The sequence below is a fragment of the Pelodiscus sinensis genome, chromosome 17 (genome assembly GCF_052426305.1).
Source record: "Pelodiscus sinensis isolate ZL-2025 chromosome 17, ASM5242630v1, whole genome shotgun sequence".
NCBI lineage: Eukaryota > Metazoa > Chordata > Testudines > Trionychidae > Pelodiscus > Pelodiscus sinensis.
In genome coordinates, this window is record NC_143068.1 from 30,136,982 (window position 1) to 30,156,357 (window position 19,376).

The following is a 19,376-nucleotide window of genomic DNA, read 5'->3' on the forward strand; positions in this document are numbered from 1 at the left end:
GCCTTCACAACCTCCTCAGGCAAGGAGTTCCACAGATAGACTATGCACTGTGTGAAAAAGAACTTCCTTTTATTTGTTTTAAACCTGCTGACCATTAGTTTCATTTGGTGGCCCCTAGTTCTTATTTTATGGGAACAAGTAAATAACTTTTCCTTATTCACTTTCTCCTCACCACCATGATTTTATAGACCTCTATCATATCCCCCCTTAGTCTCCTCTTTTCCAAGATGAAAAGTCCCAGTCTCTTCAATCTCTCCTCATATGGGACCTGTTCCAAACCCCTCATCATTTTAGTTGCCCTTCTCTGAATATCAAAATATAACGGGCTCGCTATTCTGATGTCCCTGTACACCTCGATGCACAAGGATTAAGCGATATTTCAGAATAGTGCCTTATTTTGAAATTTGGCACTGTGTAGATGCTATTTCAAAATAACATCGAAATAAGCTATGTAATTTTTATAGCGTAAATTTCATAGCTTATTTCGAGGTAAAAGTGCTGTGTAGACACCCTCTCAAGCTACATCTAGACTGCAAGCCTGTTTTGAAAGAGGCTTTTTCAAAAGGTACTTTCGAAAAAGCCTCTTTCGAAAAAGAGCATCTAGACTACAACCAGTACTTTCAAACAAGCAAGCTGCTTTTTCGAAAAAGAGCACCCAGGCAGTCTGAATGCTCTGTTTTGAAAAGACACAGTTTGCATTACATAGCACCTTTTTTCAAAAGAGCACTTTCGAAAAAAGGCGTTCTTCCTCATAAAACGAGGTTTTCCACGGTCAAAAACACTGCCGCATTCTTTCAATTTACTTTCAAAAGAACACGGCAGCAGTCTAGATGCAGGGGAAGTTTTTTGGAAAAAGGCCACTTTTTTCAAAAAAAACCCTGTAGTCTAGACACACCTTCAGAGACTGACTAACTAACTCTCTCTCTCTATATATATATGTTGGTTAGTCTCTAGGGATACATCTACACTGCAACATTATTTTGAAATAACTAGCAGACAGTTATTTTGAAATAGTGTCACAATACTCTCAAGCTGGAGGATTTCTTCCTCCAACTCCTGTAACCCGGGGGCTACATCTACACTGGCATGATTTTCCGGAAATGCTTTTAACGGAAAAGTTTTCCGTTAAAAGCATTTTCGGAAAAGCGCGTCTAGATTGGCAGGACGCTTTTCCGGAAAAGCACTTTTTGCGGAAAAGCGTCTGTGGCCAATCTAGACACGCTTTTCCACAAAACAGCCCCGATCGCCATTTTCTACAGAACTGTCTACACTGGCCCTTTCGGGCAAAAGTCTTTCGGAAAAAGACTTTTGCCCGAACAGGAGCAGCATAGTTTTTCCGGAAAAGCACTGATGATTTTACATTAGATCGTCAGTGCTTTTCCGGAAATTCAAGCGGCCAGTGTAGACAGCTGGCAAGTTTTTCCGGAAAATCAGATGATTTTCTGGAAAAATTTGCCAGTGTAGACACAGCCTCATTGTACGAGGAATAAGGAAAGTTGGAGGAAGAGCGCTCTATTTCAAAATAAGTGCTGAGTAGACGCTCCCTATTTTGAAATAAGCTATTTCAAAATAAGATATGCAATTGACGTAGCTCAGTTTGCATAGCTTACTGAGAGTTAAGCCCTACTGCGTAGACGTGCCTTAAGTTGCCACAGGACTACTCGTTATTTTGAAAAGATCATTCTGATTTAACGTTGAGTTTCAAAACGTTGATTCAAATTAATATTGGAAATGTTTCTTTTCTACCCACGTGCAAATTTTTCTTTTTTTTTTTAACACAAAAAAACAACAAGAATTGTGTTGGATTTTTCCCCCAGGTATTTGGACTCTGTCACTGAACCAAAAATTCCATTACTCACTCTGCTGCAGTAATGACACAGCAACAGGAACATTGCTTGGTCATGATTATAACTGGGGTCTCAGAAGGGGGAACCGTGTTAGTCTGTAACTTTAAAAACAAATAGTCCTGCGGCACCTTAGAGGCTAACAAAAATATGTACATATTATCGTTAGCTTTCGTGGGCAAACCCCTCTTTGTCAGATGAGATGAGCTAGAGTGGAGAAAAAGAGGGGGACCCTCAGAATAAGAAGAGAGAGGGAGCGAAAAAAAGTACCTGTCAGTTGGAGTGCCGGTGCTAATGAGGCTAATATAGTGGGGTGGAAGTGTCCCCTACTTAGCTTCTGATGTGAATGGGGTGTTGAATGTAAGGAAAGCTGGTTTTATAATGGGCCATCCAGTTCAAGTCTGTTTAGGCCAAGGGAAACTGTCAAATTTACATATGAAGGCCAATCCTTCTCCATCTTCCCTTCCCCTCCCCCTCCCCCTCCCTCCCCCTCTCCCTTTTCCCTCCCTCTCCTCCCCTCCTTCCCCCTTCCCCTCTCCCTCTCGGTGGCTTGTGAACTTCCTTTGTAGAAAAACTTGCATTTGGGATACTGCAGGAACTGAATATTCTCTTACTTTGGCCCAGGTGACGGTGGGTCGCGGATCTCCTTGGGCCGCACAGGTGATCATGACATCTTGCCCAGTCTCTGCTACCACGTCTTGTGGGGGGTGAAGAAACACAGGGATCACTGTGTAGTGTGAAGAAACAGAGGAATAAACACAAGAACCGTCTTGGGTCGGAGCCCCTCTGAGAGGTATCAGTCAGTAACATATCCCCAGTGTCTCAAAGAACACATAAAGGGTCATTGTCAAGTGAAAACATCACCCGTTTTTCTGGCCTCTACTACTAACCGCCCTCTCTTATTTAAATGTCACTTTTCAGCTTCTGCAGCTGTTGTATTTCTCGCAGCTTGGACAATTACACGGTGGATTTCTCCATCACTTGGAGGTTTTAAATCAAGACCGGATTTCTTGCCAAAGAGCTGCTCTGGCTCAAGCAGTAATTATGGGCTCGCTGCAGAAATTACCGACTGAGGTTCTCTGATCCGTGTTATGCCTTAAACTCGGTCCTTAAGCCCTGTGCATCTGCGAATTAACAGAAGCTGGTCAGTTTCTCATGGCATTCTAGTCAGTTTCATCCCCCCCTCCTTCCCCGAGGGTCACCAGGGATCAGTCCCAGTGGGAGGGAGAGGAGCAGGAGCAAGGACAGTTACGTGGAGGTTCCCGGCTGCTACTGCAGCAGCAGTGGCAACTGGAGCTCTGAGCCCTTTAAATCACTGCCCGAGCACTGCACACCCTCCCGGTGGTTCTCTCAGCTCCCACGGCAAAGAGAAATCCAGCCGTCAGTGGCATAGGCACCAGAGCACGGAAAACGCCACCAGCCTGCAAAGCGGAAGCTCTCCGTCCATTGCCCGCACAGGCGTACCTCGAGGGGTCACCCACAGCTGCACTGGGAAGCTCTTCACGCCGAAGGCACTGATGGCATGACATTCATACTGGCCTTGATCGTGCAGGGCAACCCTCACGATGCGCAGGGTGCCGCTGGAGAGGACGCTTTGCCTCCGGTCGACGGGCAACGGCCCCCCTGATGGCGAGAGCCGGGTGATTTCTTAGTGACGCACTCTGTTACGACCCCCTTCCCTGCGGGCGGTGGTGAGGGTGTCTGCAGTCTGCCCGTGCCCACTCTGTAAAGCCCTGTCCCTGGTACTGATGCCCTGAAGCACCAGCCTCCTCTTTCCAGCCAAGGACAAGAACTGCTGCTCCTATCTTAGCATGACCCCCAATTTGCCGTACGGATTATTACGGGCTCAGTCTGAATCCAACCCCTTTCTGTGCAGTCCGTTGTTATTCGGCGCATGGACCAGGCTCCCCCCCCCCCCCCCCCCCCCCGTCCCCTTTCTCCTGGCGGTTTTTTGCGCACCTTCTGTTAACCTTTGGAACAACTTGCCAAGAGAGGCGCTGGACGCCCCACAATCATCGTGGGAGAGTTTGGTGAGACAGCTGTCGTAGTTCAAACTACTGCTGAGGCAAAGCGGCTTCTATCTGGTGTCTCCTGCCCTCCCCCTCAGGATGCCTGGCACAACCGCCTTCGACAGAAGCCACTCACCCCCCACTAAATGTAAGGCCTGGGAGTCAGATGTGGCCTGGCTTGTCTGGATCCAGCTCCTGCGGCTTGGGGCTCCCCCACAGCATTGGGGGGTCCGTGCTGGTGCTCCATCCCCCGCTGCCCCCCATGGGGCTGGAGCACACAAAATCTACTAGCCTGGGCCCCCCTAGGCTCTGGTGTGGGAGGGGAATGTGGGGAGGGTCGTTTTGCTTCTCAGCAAGGCCCCCATGTCAGGGAGGTTTTTTGTTTCGTTTTTGCTTCTCCCTTGTGTGCAGCCCCTGACTGATTTTTCTGTGGGTCAATGGCCCCCACGCCAGCACAAAAACGAAGGAAACTCAATGAAGTGGAAGCAACCGACCTCGCTGGCATTTACAGGATACGGAAGCCACCTGGCCTCTTTCGACCCCTAAGGAAGAGTTTTCAGGGACGGCCGTAGATGCCCAGCACTCTCAGATCAGCCCCTCCCCTTCCCGCCAGACTCCTCCAGGTCCCTCCCAGAGACCACAGGACTGTGCCACGGCCACCAGTCGTGCAATCACTGGAGGGACGTGGTAACGCCGCCACGGAAGCAGCTGGGAGGGTGACTCAGAAGCTGAGCATTTCACGGGGTCTTATGAACATTTCTTAGGGTTGCACCGTGCTGCGGTAAGGGGTGGGAATGGTCACGTGTTACACGCCCCCCTCAGCCTCAAGCCAACCACCAGCCCGCAGGGGGCTGCTGGATCCGCTGTCTCACAAGGGCAACACATCTTCAGCTCCGTGAGGTGATAACTCCCCCTGTGCCGCCGAGCCATAGCCCAGCAGCCGCGCCCAGGCCGGGTGGGTATTGAGAGGAGAAGGTACCACGGGGGGGAGTACCTGCCCTTGTCCAGGCGATGACGGGTGCCGGGTGGCCTTCAGCAGTGCAGGAGAAATCCACGCTCTGCCCCTCTGTCACAATCTGGTCCCTGGGAACGAGCAGGAACCTGGGAGTATCTGAGGGGAGAAGACAGTAGGGAAAACCCCCAGCACAGCCACACAGGAACAGCCACAGAGAGCGGCTCAGGGCCCCGTGCCCTGGGCCTAGCTGCCTGACCAGCGGTGGCGAGCGTAGCACCCGTGAACGTCGCCGCGTCCCTCACCTTGCACTAGAATGTTTGCCGTGGCCTGGATGGAGCCTTCGGAGTTGCTGGCCTTGCAGTTGTACTGGCCCTGGTCCAGGAAGGTGACGTTCTGGATGTACAGCCCGCCTGAGCTGGTGATGGCGAAGCGGGAATCGCCCGGTAGTGGCGAGCCTGTGCCCAGAGTCCAGACGACATGCGGGGGTGGGTGCCCGGACACCCCACACTCCAAGGTGACGCTTCCCCCGACCAGCACTTCTGTGTTCTGGGGCTGGATCACAAAGCTGGGCTTGGCTGGAAGGAAGGGACACATCTCAGACCCAAGCCTGCTCCTCCCTCCTGCCCTGACCTCTCCAGATTGGGGCAAATCAAGCTTCCCCGGGATGTTAGATCAAATCTGTCACTGAAAAGGGGGGCTTTACCCAGAATGCATTTCAAAGGAGGTCAGAGCCCACTTCCTCAGCAGGCAACCCTCCACCCAGCCCTTCCATGTCCTCCAAAACCAGTAAGATGACAGAGCCTCTTCTACCTCTCCTCTGTGGAGATATTGCTCTCCACTCGCCCTTTTCCTGGGCTCCTTTGCTCTGGTCACCCCTGGCCATAAAGGTGGCCCCAAAAATCCTTCACCTACGCTGGCTTACTCTGAACCTACGCATCTTCTGCTCCCGTGGTCCTGCCTATTCCTGCAGAAAGCCCCAGGATTGTGCAGATCCTTTTTACTGGACTGTTTGTCCTCTCCTTCCTTTCCGGACATACTTGTGGGCCTGCAATCCTGACACCTATTAACCATCTTTGACTCCCTTCCCTCCTCCAGTCCGCATGCCGAGTCCTCAGGGAAAAGTCTAATTCCTAAACAATTTCAGGAAACAAGCTCCACTCCCGAGTGCTGCGTTAGAGTTACAAAGAGGAGCTCCTTCTTTCTGAAGGGTTTGGCGCAGGAGCAGAACCTGTCCCGAGCTGCTAACAGAGTTGCAGAAGCCTTCAGCTGTGCTGTGTTCATTTTCTTAGGGGTTTGGGATGGCAGATGGATTCACACAATGGTGGCTGTACCAGTTACATCTCTCCCTTCGCTCCATAACACCCCTCCCAGCTGGCTAGGAACCTCCAAAGCGCCGGGCACGTGGAGACACTTGCCAAAGAGCATAAAAATAAAGAAGAGTTTAATCTGACTGACTCCCTTCCATAATCTGCACTGTTGAGAAGTATTTAAGACTTGATTACATGGCGTGCCAAAGTAGCGCAGAACTACTTCTTGTGTCTTGACCTCTCCAGCTATGTTCTTGGCCATGCACTGGTAGATGCCTTTGTCCGATTCTTTGGTGTTTTGGATCATCAGGGTCCCATCCTGCAGCAAGTTAAGGCGCCCATCGTCGTTCATGTCAATTTCATTACTGAAAAGCAGAGCCAGGCACAAAGATGCTGAGTTGGCAGGGACAGAGTTAAAATACTACCATTTCCCCCTATATTCATCATCATCAAACTGTTTATTTATTGCTGGTACAACATTGTTTGTGCCTTTTCAAGTTATTTTATAGCTCTCCATAATTGAGACCAAGTATTTTTTCCCCACTAACTCTCATATTATACAGGCAGAAAACGTTCAAATTTCCTCTTAGCTTGAGTTCCAGCTTTCTTTCCCTTGTTCACCAAGGACCACACACCTATCTTGGACTCAAAATACAAATATGTCCTGCAGCCGAATAATATACTGCAAGAAGATATATCAATGGATCCCATAAAACCATCTAAACAATTTTTAGCACTGCTTCTCTACCCCATTATACACAGATACTTTTAGTCATAGGAACTTTTATTATAGGCAAATAGAACTATAAAGGAAGAAAGAACAAAAGAAAAGTCTCCCCTGTTAGACTGCCCTAATGTAACTATTAAATTGTTTCTTGTCTCTGCAGACAGCACTGTCCTTGAAACTTTAAACATGCAGCATACCAGGCAATTAGAATAACATCTAACCCTTAGTAGCAATCCCATCAGAAACTCTGTTTGCTTGGGGAGACATGACTGGTTTTATGGTATTCAATGCTGCTCAAAGACATGGAAAACATTTTGTGAATATTGTACTTGGCTGAAAATGTTCCTTGTTTCAAAACATGAAATAAACACAACATTCATTGACATTTCAAAATGTGGAGAAAATGTAGAGAGGCTCTTGAGATATAAAGAACAAGTGAAAATGTTTATAGAAAAATATTTTACACATAGTTTAAAGTTTAAAAAATACATTAAAATAGCACTTTGCTAAAGTTGCATTCAGCTGTCCTATTAACTTTGTTTTTGAAGACATTTAATGTAAGACCAGGGGTACTTGTATGGAGTGAAAGCACATACAAAATGGCACCAAGTTATGCAAGCAGTAGCTGTGATGAATTTGGCCCTAAAGCTGTATGTGAAGCCCAGTTTATTTCTGCAGGACCGGCCAGTGTTAGAAGGTCACTCCATTGGACATCATTTGTCTAGCAGGATGGAACTTTGGAAGGCTGCAGAAGGAGAGGAAATTTCTCTCTCCGCACCGGAGATGGTTCCACCTGGCCGAAGAACATGCTTGATGATTATTTATGATTTCCCCTTGTCCAATGTTCCTGCCCAGTAATAGTGGTTTCCAGTGCGGCGAACATAAATCAGTGTGATCCATTCACGCTGCTATCGGTGGAAGTCTGCCAGCATTTCCATCCCAAAACACCCTTTCCAGAGGGATATAACTCAGCCGCAGACATTTGCACTGGAGTGAAACTCTGCCTGCCGGTTGTCAGCAGGGAAGCCAACATTCGTCATTTGGGTTTTATTTTTAAGAGTGTCCTATTCACCCTCCCACATTCCCATCAAACCGAGGAATCCTCTCATGTGCACGATTGGACGGCTGCTCCAGCCCAAACCACTTTGGTGTCTGGATTTTCAGCCCCTAGGATCACCAGGGAAGACAGCATGTTAACCCCTTCCCTGCCACTTTCTATTGCCACCTCCGTACCGCACTGGAGGTCTACAATTCCCCGTTGAAGTGCTGTCCCCCTTTCCATGGGCAAATCAGAATAAAGGAGGCACCGCTTTAGCAGTTAATAAATCACAAACTTGGCGTCTCCAAGCCGTTCAAAAGGCTAATAAAATGTCTTCAAAGACAACTTCTTTCAGCCTACAGAGTACATTTACAGGCAAGTAGAAATCCTGGGGAACCATTTCACGTGGAGACGAAGGGAGCGCTTTAATGACAGGGTTATTGGAGCGTGCTACTAAACTGAAGGTCAATACAATGACTGACACATGTACTTCTAATTTGTGTGATGTGACTCCTGTAATTACAGGCCAGGCTGGGCAATACTTTTCGCAGGGGGGCCACTTCATGAATTTTGGTACATGGTCAGGGGCTGGCTCTGGGGCCCCCCAGAAGGGGCGGGGCTTTGGGTGGAAGAGGTGGAGCGGGGGGCTAGTTTCTCCCCAGCATTACCTGGCCAGGATGCTTTGAATTAAAAAAGCAGCGAAGGGCTCGCGGTTCCCGGCCCTGCTGCTACCCCGTTGCCTGGCAACCTTCTGGAGCCGCTGTGGCAATTTAAAGGGCTCGCAGCTTTTGCCGCTGCTGGGATAGCCTCATAATTGGGAGCCAGGAGTCCGTTGCCTGAGCCACTTCCTGGAAATTCTGTGGCGGCTGGACATAAAGAGTAAGCGATCAGATGCCGTCTGCAGAGCAAATCGAATTGTTAGGCGGGCCAAACCCAGCCCGCGGGCCGTATCTTGCCCAGCCCTGTCAAAGGCAGTAACTGAGGAGTTTGCAGCTCAATGGAAGCAGAAATTCCTCCGGGGCCTATGTGCGTGACTTACTTGTTGTGCAGCCAGATGATCTCCGGCTTTGGGTTTCCTTCTGCCCTGCAGGTGAAATAAACAGTGTTTCCCAACTTGACGTCAGCATCATGGGGCTCAGTGGTTATGCGAGGCCTCTCTGAAAAACACCAGTTAACAAAACCCATTCTAGCGTTGATAAATTGCACCGTTAGTGGTTTGCCCACCCTTTGGTACGTTATGCAGTATCATAACCAGTATCAGGCAGATTTATTGCTAATAGCCAGTAAGACCACAGCACAGTAACTCCTCACGTAATGTTGTTCCAGTTGGCGTTGTTTTGTTATGTTGCTTATCTAGTAGAGCATTTGCTCATTTCAAATGTGCAAATGTTCTCTTATAATGTCACTTGTTTGCCTGCTTTGTCCACTATGTGCAAGATTTTCTGGAAAAGCAGCCTGTTCGTGTGGGGGTTTGGAACCAGCCCCAAACCCTCATCAGCTCCCCTAAGTTCCCTGTAAGGTATGTGGCTCGGCAGCTGTATTTCAGTAATGCATGTCTCTCTCTCTCCCTCTCAAATGCACAAGGTCTCTTTGTCTCCCCCCTGCCACCTTTGGCACTATTTGGAGAAAAGAGCGGTACACTCCCGTGTAGAATCATAGAATACTAGGACTGGAAGGTACCTTGAGAGGTCATCGAGTCCAGTCCCCTGCCCTCATGGCAGGACCAAGTACTGACTAGACCACCCCTGACAGACATTTATCTAACCTACTCTTAAATATCTCCACAGGTGGAGATTCCACAACCTCCCTGGGCAATTTATTCCAGTGTTTGACCACCCTGACAGTTAGGAACCTAAACCTCCCTTACTGCAATTTAAGCCCATTGCTTCTTGTTCTATCCTCAGAGGCCAAGATGAACAAGTTTTCTCCCTCCTCCTTATGACACCCTTTTAGATACCTGAACACTGCTATCATGTCCTCCCTCAATCTTCTCTTTTCTAAACTAAACAAACCCAATTCTTTCAGCCTTCCTTCATAGGTCATGTTCTCTAGACTTTTAATCATTCCTGTTGCTCTTCTCTGGACCCTCTCCAATTTCTCCACATCTTTCTTGAAATGCGGTACCCAGAACTGGACACAATACTCCATCTGTGGCCTAATCAGCGCAGAGTAGAGCGGAAGAATGACTTCTCGTGTCTTGCACACAGCACAACTCTTAATGCATCCCAGAATCATATTTGCTTTTTTTGCAACAGCATCACACTGCTGACTCATATTTAGCTTGTGGTCCACTATAACCCCTAGATCCTTTTCTGCTGTACTCCTTCCTAGACAGTCGCTTCCCATTCTGTATGTGTGAAACTGATCGTAGGTTCATCATCATGTTCAGTTTCTGCACGGAAGTGTTTGCAGCCACTGCCCTGTCTATTATGTTTCCTGCCTCCCATCCCTGCGTAACAGGCCTCTTGTATGTGAGGTTACATTAAGAACATATTAACTTTCGAGGGTTCAGCCAAGTTTTAGTGCATCAGATAGTAGCAAGACCTTTCCTGGGAAATATTCCATCCTCTAACTCCAACACCTTATACAAGTTTTCCAAGCATCATCTCTGTGTACAGCATTAAATTGTTTAAAACGTATAGGCTGTGTCTACACTGGCCACTTATTCCGGAAAATCAGCTGCTTTTCTGGAATAACTTGCCAGCTGTCTACACTGGCCCTTTGAATTTCCGGAAAAGCACTGACGATCTACTGTAAAATCATCAGTGCTTTTCCGGAAAAACTATGCTGCTCCCGTTCAGGCAAAAGTCCTTTTCCGGAAAACTGTTCTGGAAAAGGGCCAGTGTAGACAGCACAATGGTGTTTTCCGCAAAAAAGCCCCGATCGCGAAAATGACGATCGGGGCTTTTTTGCGGAAAAGCGTGTCTAGATTGGCCATGGATGCTTTTCTGGAAAAAGGGCTTTTCCATAAAAGCATCCTGCCAATGTAGACGCGCTTTTCCCGGAAATACTTATAATGGAAAACTGTTCCTTTTTAAGCATTTCCGGAAAAGGGTGCCAGTGTAGATGTAGCCATACTGTATATGCATATACTACCTTTTGTCTCCTGAAAACAATTTCCCTGGAACCTAACCATCCCTATGTATATTAATTCTTATGGGGAAATTAGATTCACTTAACATTGTTTCGCTTAAAGTACTATTTTTCAGGAACGTAATTACAATATTAAGTGACAAGTTACTGTACAGGAACAAGATTCTATATATGATACTAAAGGTTGAATCTCTCTCATCCGGCACTCTCCGGTCCAGAAACATCCATGGTCTGGCATGATTTTAGTTAGCCAGACTGCCGGTCCAATAAAGTTTGTTTACAGTCCCCAGTCCTGACTCTCAAGCTACATGTACACTGAGGCTTCTTGCACAAGAAGCTTTTTGCAGAAGAGATCTTCTTCAAAAAACTTGAGCAAGAGCATGTCCACACTGCAAAAGCGCATCGGAAAAGTGATGCCCTTTTGCGCAAGAGAGCGTCCAGACTGCATAGACGCTCACATGCAAGAAAACTTTGATTGCCATTAACAGAATGGCCACCAAGCACCTATGCTTGTTTCAATAAGCTGGTTTTGCACAAAACCCCCTGCTGCCCATCCACACACACCTTTTTGTGCAATAACTCCTCATAGAAAGAAGAGTACCTATACTGCAAAAGAACAGGACTGTGTAGCACTTTAAAGACTAATAAGATGGTTTAATATGTGATGAGCTTTCGTGGGCCAGACCCACTTCCTCAGATCAAATAGTGGAATAAAATTGTCACAACCATGTATACCAAAGGATACAATTAAAAAAAATGAACACTTATGAAAAGGACAAATCAAATTTCAGAACAGAAGAGGGATGGAGAGGGGAGGAAGGAGGGGAGGTAAATGTCTGCGAGCTAATGATATTAGAGGTGATAATTGGGCTCTTTCAATTTGCTTTTTTATTTCTCTGGATGGGTAATTGAGGTTTATAAATGCTTGGTAGAGATCCTGAAGTTTCTGGTCTCTGTTAGTGGGATTAGAGCAGATGCGGTTGTATCGAAGGGCTTGGCTATAGACGATGGATCGTATGGTGTGTTCTGATGGGAGCTGGAGGCATGTAAGTAACTGTATGAGTCAGTGGGTTTTCTGTAGAGAGTGGTGTCTAATTTTCCATTGCTGATTTGTACTGTCGTGTCCAGGAAATGGATGTCTCGTGTAGAATGGTCCAGGCTGAGATTGATGGTGGGGTGTAGATTGTTAAAATCTCTGTGGAATGTCTCCAGTGTTTCTTGGCCATGTGTCCAGATCATAAAGATGTCATCGATGTAGCATAATTGAAAGAGCCAGACAAATATCTAGAAACCAACTACTTCAAGACAGACCCAAGAAAACCAACAATAGAACACCACTTGTCATCACCTACAGCCCCCAGCTTAAACCTGTCCTACACATTATCAATAAACTACAGCCTATACTGGAACAGGATACTAAACTCCGAGAGGCTCTGGGAGACAGACCCATAGTCTCCTATAGACAACCACCTAACCTCAAGATGATTCTTACCAACAACCACAGGACATACCACACTAATACCAATCCTGGTACCTTCCCTTGCAACAAACCCCATTGCCAGCTTTGCCCACATATTCACTCTGCTGATACCATTATTGGACCCAACCAAGTGAGTTATAAGATCAAGAACACATATTCCTGCGCATCCAGAAATGTAATTTATGCTATTATGTGCCGAAAGTGTCCATCTGCTATGTACATCGGACAAACGTCTCAGACACTTTGCCAAAGGATCAATGCCCACAAAACAGATATCAGACAGGATCACAAAGAAAAAACAGTTTCTTGCCATTTCAACCAGAAAGGACATTGTCTCAACAACTTGATTACCTGCATCCTGCTTCAAAGACCTTTAAAGACTTCACTTCAAAGAGAATCCTCTGAACTGTCATTCATGCTTAAATTCGACACTTTACACGCAAATTTGAATAAAGACGTGAATTATCTTACCCATTACAAAGATAGCTTCCCCAATTATCACCTCTAATATCATTAGCTCACAGACATTTACCTCCCCCCCTTTCCTCCCCCTCCATCCCCCTTCTGTTCTGAAATGTGACTTGTCCTTTTCATATGTGTTCAATTTTTTTCATTGTATCCTTTGGTATATATGGTTGTGACAATTTTCTTCCACTATTTGATCTGAGGAAGTGGGTCTGGCCCATGAAAGCTCATCACCTAATAAACCATTTTGTTAGTCTTTAAAGTGCTACACAGTCCTGTTTTTTGTTTCAGCTGCACCAGACTAACACGACTACATTTCTACCACTATACTGCAAAACTCCCTCTGTTCTGTTGATTCACTGCATATTTTCTTGTGCAAAAACATGCTTGAGGTGTGGACGCGCCGCGAGTTTTTGCGCAAAAAAGGCCATTTTTGCGCAAAAACTCTGCCGTGTAGATGTAGCCTTAGAGTTCTGTGCTGTTATTTAGCTCGAATTGACCCCTAAATGTCTTGTAAGAGCCTAGTAAGCAGTGGAAGTGTTGGTAACACTGCTAGACCATATTGACCTTCCATGGTTCAGCCAATTCTCTGGTTTAACACCCGCCAGATTCCAAGAGTGCCAGACTAGAGAGGTCTCCAGGAAGCTGTCTCATGCAGCAGAGTTACATTCACCTTAAGGAGAAGATGTGGTCCCACAGTTTCACATTTCAGCTAGGAACATTTTTTGGATGATTTAATAAGCTATAAAACTCCTTATTTTTGGTTTGGACGCTAGCATTCCAGGAATCGGTCCATGAAGGTACCTTCCCAGCTTGTACTAAGTCATAGAATGAACATCTCTTGATTTGGACAAATTTCCTATCTGCTTATGCCGAACACTGGGTGGCACTATTGCGGGCTATTGTGGGATGTAGCTTAGCCTGGGTGAACAGAACTCTGGGAAAACCGTAGGCTAATTCAGCTCTTACAACTGCCTGGCATTTGTATAAGTTGGTGTATAATAACCTAACATAGATGTGCCAGAGATCTACAGGTTAAAGCCCGAGACCAAACCTAAAAATGAATAACGTGCCCCCAAACCCCCAGCCATGTCCAGCCTATTCTGACCCAATGCCTGAAAATATGGGTACAATAGCCTAGGCCTTACCATTCACATTACAAAATGGGCTTAGCTGCTGTGACCCCCTATTCAGCAACGCACATAAGTATGGGCTTAAAGTTAAGCACCTGCTTACAGCTGATTCAAGGGGAGTTAAACACATGGCAGTGCTTGTTTTGCTGAATAGGGAGGAATTTAAGCACAGGCGTTGGAGTCTGTGACCCTGATTCAGCAAGATACATGAGCTTGTGTCTAATTTTAAGCCCATGAGGAATCCCATTTAAACCACTAGGCCTGCCCACGTCCGTAAACAAATTGCTGAATCGGGACCTATCATTACAGTGAAAGAGATGGGCCCTGATGGAGCAATCATGCTATAAATCGAATAACTTCGTTGGTACGGCACCTATGACAGAGTATTCCGCTAAGATTATGGAAGCCTCCGCTGACGGCCTTAAAAACCGACTGTGGTAGAAGCGCTCTTTTAGTTCAAGAGTACAGTCTAATCACCTGAGAAGTGGACAGACCTAGCCTCTGTCTTCCTGCTTGCAGCACGGGTGCTGAAAATTCACCGAAATAGGCAGTGTTGTTAAGGGCTTGAGAAAAGAAGTCGGAGCCAGAAGGATCTTGGGTGTAAATTCTAGATGTGCTATCAACTCCCAGGGCATTACGTTGATCACGTAGGTGATTAGTCACCTCTTGTTTCAGTAGTGGAAGGGGATGCAAAGCAGGGCCATAAGGGGGGAGTGGTTGGGTGAAGTCCTTTACTGGTTTATACCCTCTGAGATTCCCTAGGTGAATCACACTAACAATATCAACAATATCAACATGCTCACCACAATTAAATTCTTGGGTGGTCAAGCTGGTGACGGACCGGCCCTGCAGTTCCCTTGGGTTCTCACAGGTGGCGGCTGTCTGAATATTGCCCTGTTCGGAGTATTTCTTCAGCAGTTCGGCCAGCCACATCAAGTCACAGTCACAGAGCAAGGCATTGGAGTCCAGCCGTCTACGAGACAGAGATCAAAGAAAAGTTATTTTCAGACGTTCTCAGCATAGAAAGCTCCTATGCAATGAGCACCTAAAATGGCAGCTGTTGAGTGCTCAACTCTTTTGGAAATCTGGCCCTCAAGTGATCAGCGCTTCTGCTCCCTTCCTCAGAAAGGACACCAGGACTCTGTCCTATGGGCTGGGCTCCCTGACCAGACTCCATCTCCCATGATGCAAACCAGTGTCCCCTCTAACCAAATAGTGTGGTGCATCATGGGAGATGTAGTCCAGCTAGGGTGCTTGACCCATAGGGGAGGTAGGGTCTAGGGATGTAAAAGAGTAATCAGTTAATTGACTACCCAATAAGACTAGGCTTATTGGGTAGTCAAGTCGACTACTCGCATTCCCCGCCCCCTTGCTGCCTCTATATCAGAGGCAGCAAGAGGAGGGGGAAGCAGGAGCCAGTGGTGGGGGAAGATGGCTTTAAAGCTGGCTCCCCCCAGCACCGTCACCGCCGTGCAGATTGCCCTCCCTCATGCTGCTCCCTCGATCAAAGGCAGCAGTGTGGGGAGTAGGGGAGGCTGTTCTTGCAGCAGTCCCTGTCCGCGGTGGCCTGGGCTGGCCTCAAACTCAGGCTGCTCTGCAGCAGCCCCTGTTCATGGGGGATCCCAGCTCTCCACAGGAACTCCCTCCCCACGGACAGGGGCTGCTGGACCTAGTGTGAGCCAGGACTGAGCAAGCCCGGCTCAGTCCTAGCTCACGCTGGGTCCAGGAGCTACCCCTGCAGCAGCTTGGCAGTTTAAATGTAGCAGGATCCGGGCTGATTGTGCACCTGGCTCTTACTACATTTAAACTGCAGATCTGCAGCAGGGGTAGCTCCTTCTGAGCTCCTTCCCTTATCGACTAATTGCGTGGTTGATACAAATTGTATCAACTACATGATTACCCAATTACCTGCCTCTTAACATCCTTGGTTGGTTCATCAAGCAAATTAAACTACAGGTCCCAGGAGGCAATGTACAACCCTCGGGAAATACACTTTAATGTTGAAGTGACCTGAAACAAAATATTCAACAAACAAAATATTCAACAAACAAACTCTGAAACTGACTGTCTAGGAAGGAGTACAGCAGAAAGAGATCTTGGACCACAAGCTAAATGCGAGTCAACAGCGTGACACTGTTGCAAAAAAAGCAAACATGATTCTGGGAGGCATTAACAAGTGTGTTGTGAGTAAGACACGACAAGTCATTCTTCCACTCTACTCTGCACTGGTTAGGCCTCAACTGGAGTATTGTGTCCAGTTCTGGGCATCACATTTCAAGAAAGATGTGGAGAAATTGGAGAGGGCCCAGAGAAGAGCAACAAGAATGATTAAAGGTCTAGAGAACATGGCCTATGAAGGAAGGCTGAAAGAACTGGGTTTGTTTAGTTTAGAAAAGAGAAGTTTGAGGGGAGACATGATAGCAGTTTTCAGGTATCTAAAAAGTTGTCATGAGGAGGAGGGAGAAAACTTGTTCATCTTGGCCTCTGAGAATAGAACAAGAAGCAATGGGCTTAAACTGCAGCAGGGGAGGTTTAGGTTGGACATTAGGAAAAAGTTCCTAACTGTCAGGGTGGTTAAACACTGGAATAAATTGGCCAGGGAGGTTGTGCAATCTCCATCTCTGGAGATATTTAAGAGCATGTTAGATAAATGTCTATCAGGGATGGTCTAGACAGTACTTGGTCCTACTGTGAGGGCAGGGGACTGGACTCGATGACCTCTCAAGGTCCCTTCCAGTCATAGCATTCTATGATTCTATGAAAATGAAAGTTGAAGCGTTTCATTTTGACTGGAAATACCCACATATTTCATTTGGGCATTTTCAAATCTAAATTTGTCCAAACTTCTCACTCCATGAAAAAAAAAATTGATATTTCTCCTAGAGCTATGCAGATGATGGAAATTTTGTTTCATTTAGAATTTTGTGATTTCAAAATTTGTTTTTAGATTAGATGGGGACAGATGTTGGAAAAAAACCCTTTTTTGCAAGATCCTGTAAACCTCGATTTTGGAGGAATAAGGGATCTTGCGAAAAAGAGTTTGTTTTTTTCTCGTCTGCAAAAAGAATCGGAAGATGATATGCAAACGAGAGCACCATTTACATATCCTCTTCCGCCAAAAAATGGCAGAGTAGCCATAGTCTAGGTGCGTGGGTTCCATATGCTGGTCAAAAGGAATCCAGGATGGCTAACAAGCAGATTCATTTCATTGACTTCATTGGGCTTTGGATGAGGTTCTAAGGGCTCAGCCATGCTTCGGGAGTGAATGGGGCTGAGCATTTCCCAGAGCGGAACCCTAAGGGTACGTCTACACTACATGCCTCTGTCGGCAGAGGCATGTAGATTTGTTAGTTCAGCAAAGGTAAATGAAGCCGCGATTTAAATGATTGTGGCTTCATTTACATTTACATGGCTGCCGTGCTGAGCCGACAAACAGCTGATCAGCTGTTTGTCGGCTCACCGCTAGTCTGGACGTTCCCCCTGTCGACATCAAAGCCCTTTGTCGGCAGCCCCGGTAAACCTCATTCCACGAGGAATAACGGGGCCGCCAACAAAGGGCTTTGATGTCGACAGGGGGAACGTCCAGACTAGTGGCGAGCCGACAAACAGCTGATCAGCTGTTTGTCGGCTCAGCGCGGCAGCCATGTAAATGTAAATGAAGCCGCGATCATTTAAATCGCGGCTTCATTTGCCTTTGCCTACAACCCTAATCTACATGCCTCTGCCGACAGAGGCATGTAGTCTAGACACAGCCTAAGAGAAACCCCTCAGCTGCATCATTGTGCAGAAGGTCCAAGAGCAAATTCAGTCACCAAAGTGAAGATCTCACTAACCCAGCACTGGGCAACCGAGGCTAGTGATTGGGCTGCATGAGTGGCCCTTCTTTATCTCAGTCAGCCACTCAATGGTTGTAACCAGCCTCCTGGGATAGGGCAGTTTTGCTAATTGCGCCTGCGTACCTAGAATTTGCAGGCTGTGCTGATTGAACCGTAGCAGCACTTTGACTGGCTGCAAAGGGAGTGCCTGGCTCTCACAATGTTGTGTGCACTCAGCACGCACCTCCCTTCATGGGCTCTGGCTTTATGTATGTGGCACATTAGAAATACCGGAAGGAAAAAACCTACGTGGACAGAAACCAGCAGATTCTGTCAACCCTGCACGTGGGCCATATGTAGAATCCAGATGATCCCACCCCCTGCACTAAATGGTTAAGTCTTCCCTCGTGTCTGGCTACCAACAGACAAAACTGTTGCCCCAGAGCTACATTAATTGGAATTTGTACCCAGTCAGACTGGCCTCTAAGTCCTAGCCACATGATAAAAAACAAAACCATTCTTCTTAGCAGGTACGGTGTCTACTTACAGCCGTTTGAGGGATTCCAGTTGAAAGAAAGTTCCTGGCTGAATTCTGGAAATTTTGTTGTTGTGCAAGAATCTGCCATGGGGATATGAAGAGTGCCAAAGTGTTATATAGAGTTCTACATGATATAGATAACAACATCCTGAGCTGAGACTTAGTTTAAATGTTAAGATTGCTCACCAGAACCTTGCCGATAGGCAGAATTTGTGTGTGCATGATAGTTTGATACTCTCTAGGAGCTATTGGGATAGTGGTAATTTACTAGTGAACACAAAGCAATATGGGACATCAAATGCTGGAAATGGTGACTCAGGATTTGAAATAAAGAAGCCCCCAAATCAGATTCTTAAATCAAAACCACTTCAAATTCTGCTGAGAGGAAGAGTTGAATATATAGGTTTGGATCTAACCCTAGAAATTTGGTTCTGGGTGAGATCCAAAACCAGATGGGATCTGTTAGGTGCATGGATTCAGATGCGGCTGAAATTTTGCAAGAGCAGCCATACGGATAAGGTGTCAACTCAAGGAGGCAGACATTTCATGAGAACTTCTTACGTTAGCCCAGTGACCTCAAAAAACCAAACCCACATCTGATTTTAGAATCAATGTGACCTAAAACCCATCCTAAATCTAGTACAGATCCATCTCCAGCACCTTAGCCTATCACTAGATAAAACCAAAGCAAAACTCTCCACTCCAAGTTTGGAGACATATTTGACATGTTCTTCTCAGAAGAACAGGAAGTTACTTACACTGGTATGACTGAGCGGGAAGCAAGGTGGAATCATTTAAAACAAATAAAAGGAAGTTTTTCTTCACTCCGTGCACAGTCAACCTGTGGAACTCCTTGCCAGAGGATGTGGTGAAGGCTAGGACTTTCACATGGTTAAAAAATGAGCTAGATAGATTCATGGAGGTTAGATCCATCAATGGATATTATCCAGAATAGGCAGGAATGGTGTTCC

General features: G+C 46.6%; 1 protein-coding gene across 2 annotated transcripts in view; it reads right to left on the minus strand.

The window, feature by feature from the left end:
- The window catches only part of LOC102447528 (peroxidasin homolog), an 86,125-nt gene that overhangs the window by 20,902 nt on the left and 45,847 nt on the right, over window positions 1–19,376 (minus strand). For both annotated transcript variants that reach the window (XM_075901031.2, XM_075901030.2), the window contains exons 6-13: window positions 18,415–18,486; window positions 14,856–15,025; window positions 8,921–9,038; window positions 6,311–6,480; window positions 5,111–5,383; window positions 4,848–4,964; window positions 3,309–3,467; window positions 2,459–2,571 (exon numbers count right to left, since the gene is read on the minus strand). In XM_075901031.2, the coding sequence (XP_075757146.2) occupies window positions 2,459–2,571; window positions 3,309–3,467; window positions 4,848–4,964; window positions 5,111–5,383; window positions 6,311–6,480; window positions 8,921–9,038; window positions 14,856–15,025; window positions 18,415–18,486 (1,192 nt within the window). The remainder of the gene's footprint in view (window positions 1–2,458; window positions 2,572–3,308; window positions 3,468–4,847; window positions 4,965–5,110; window positions 5,384–6,310; window positions 6,481–8,920; window positions 9,039–14,855; window positions 15,026–18,414; window positions 18,487–19,376) is intronic.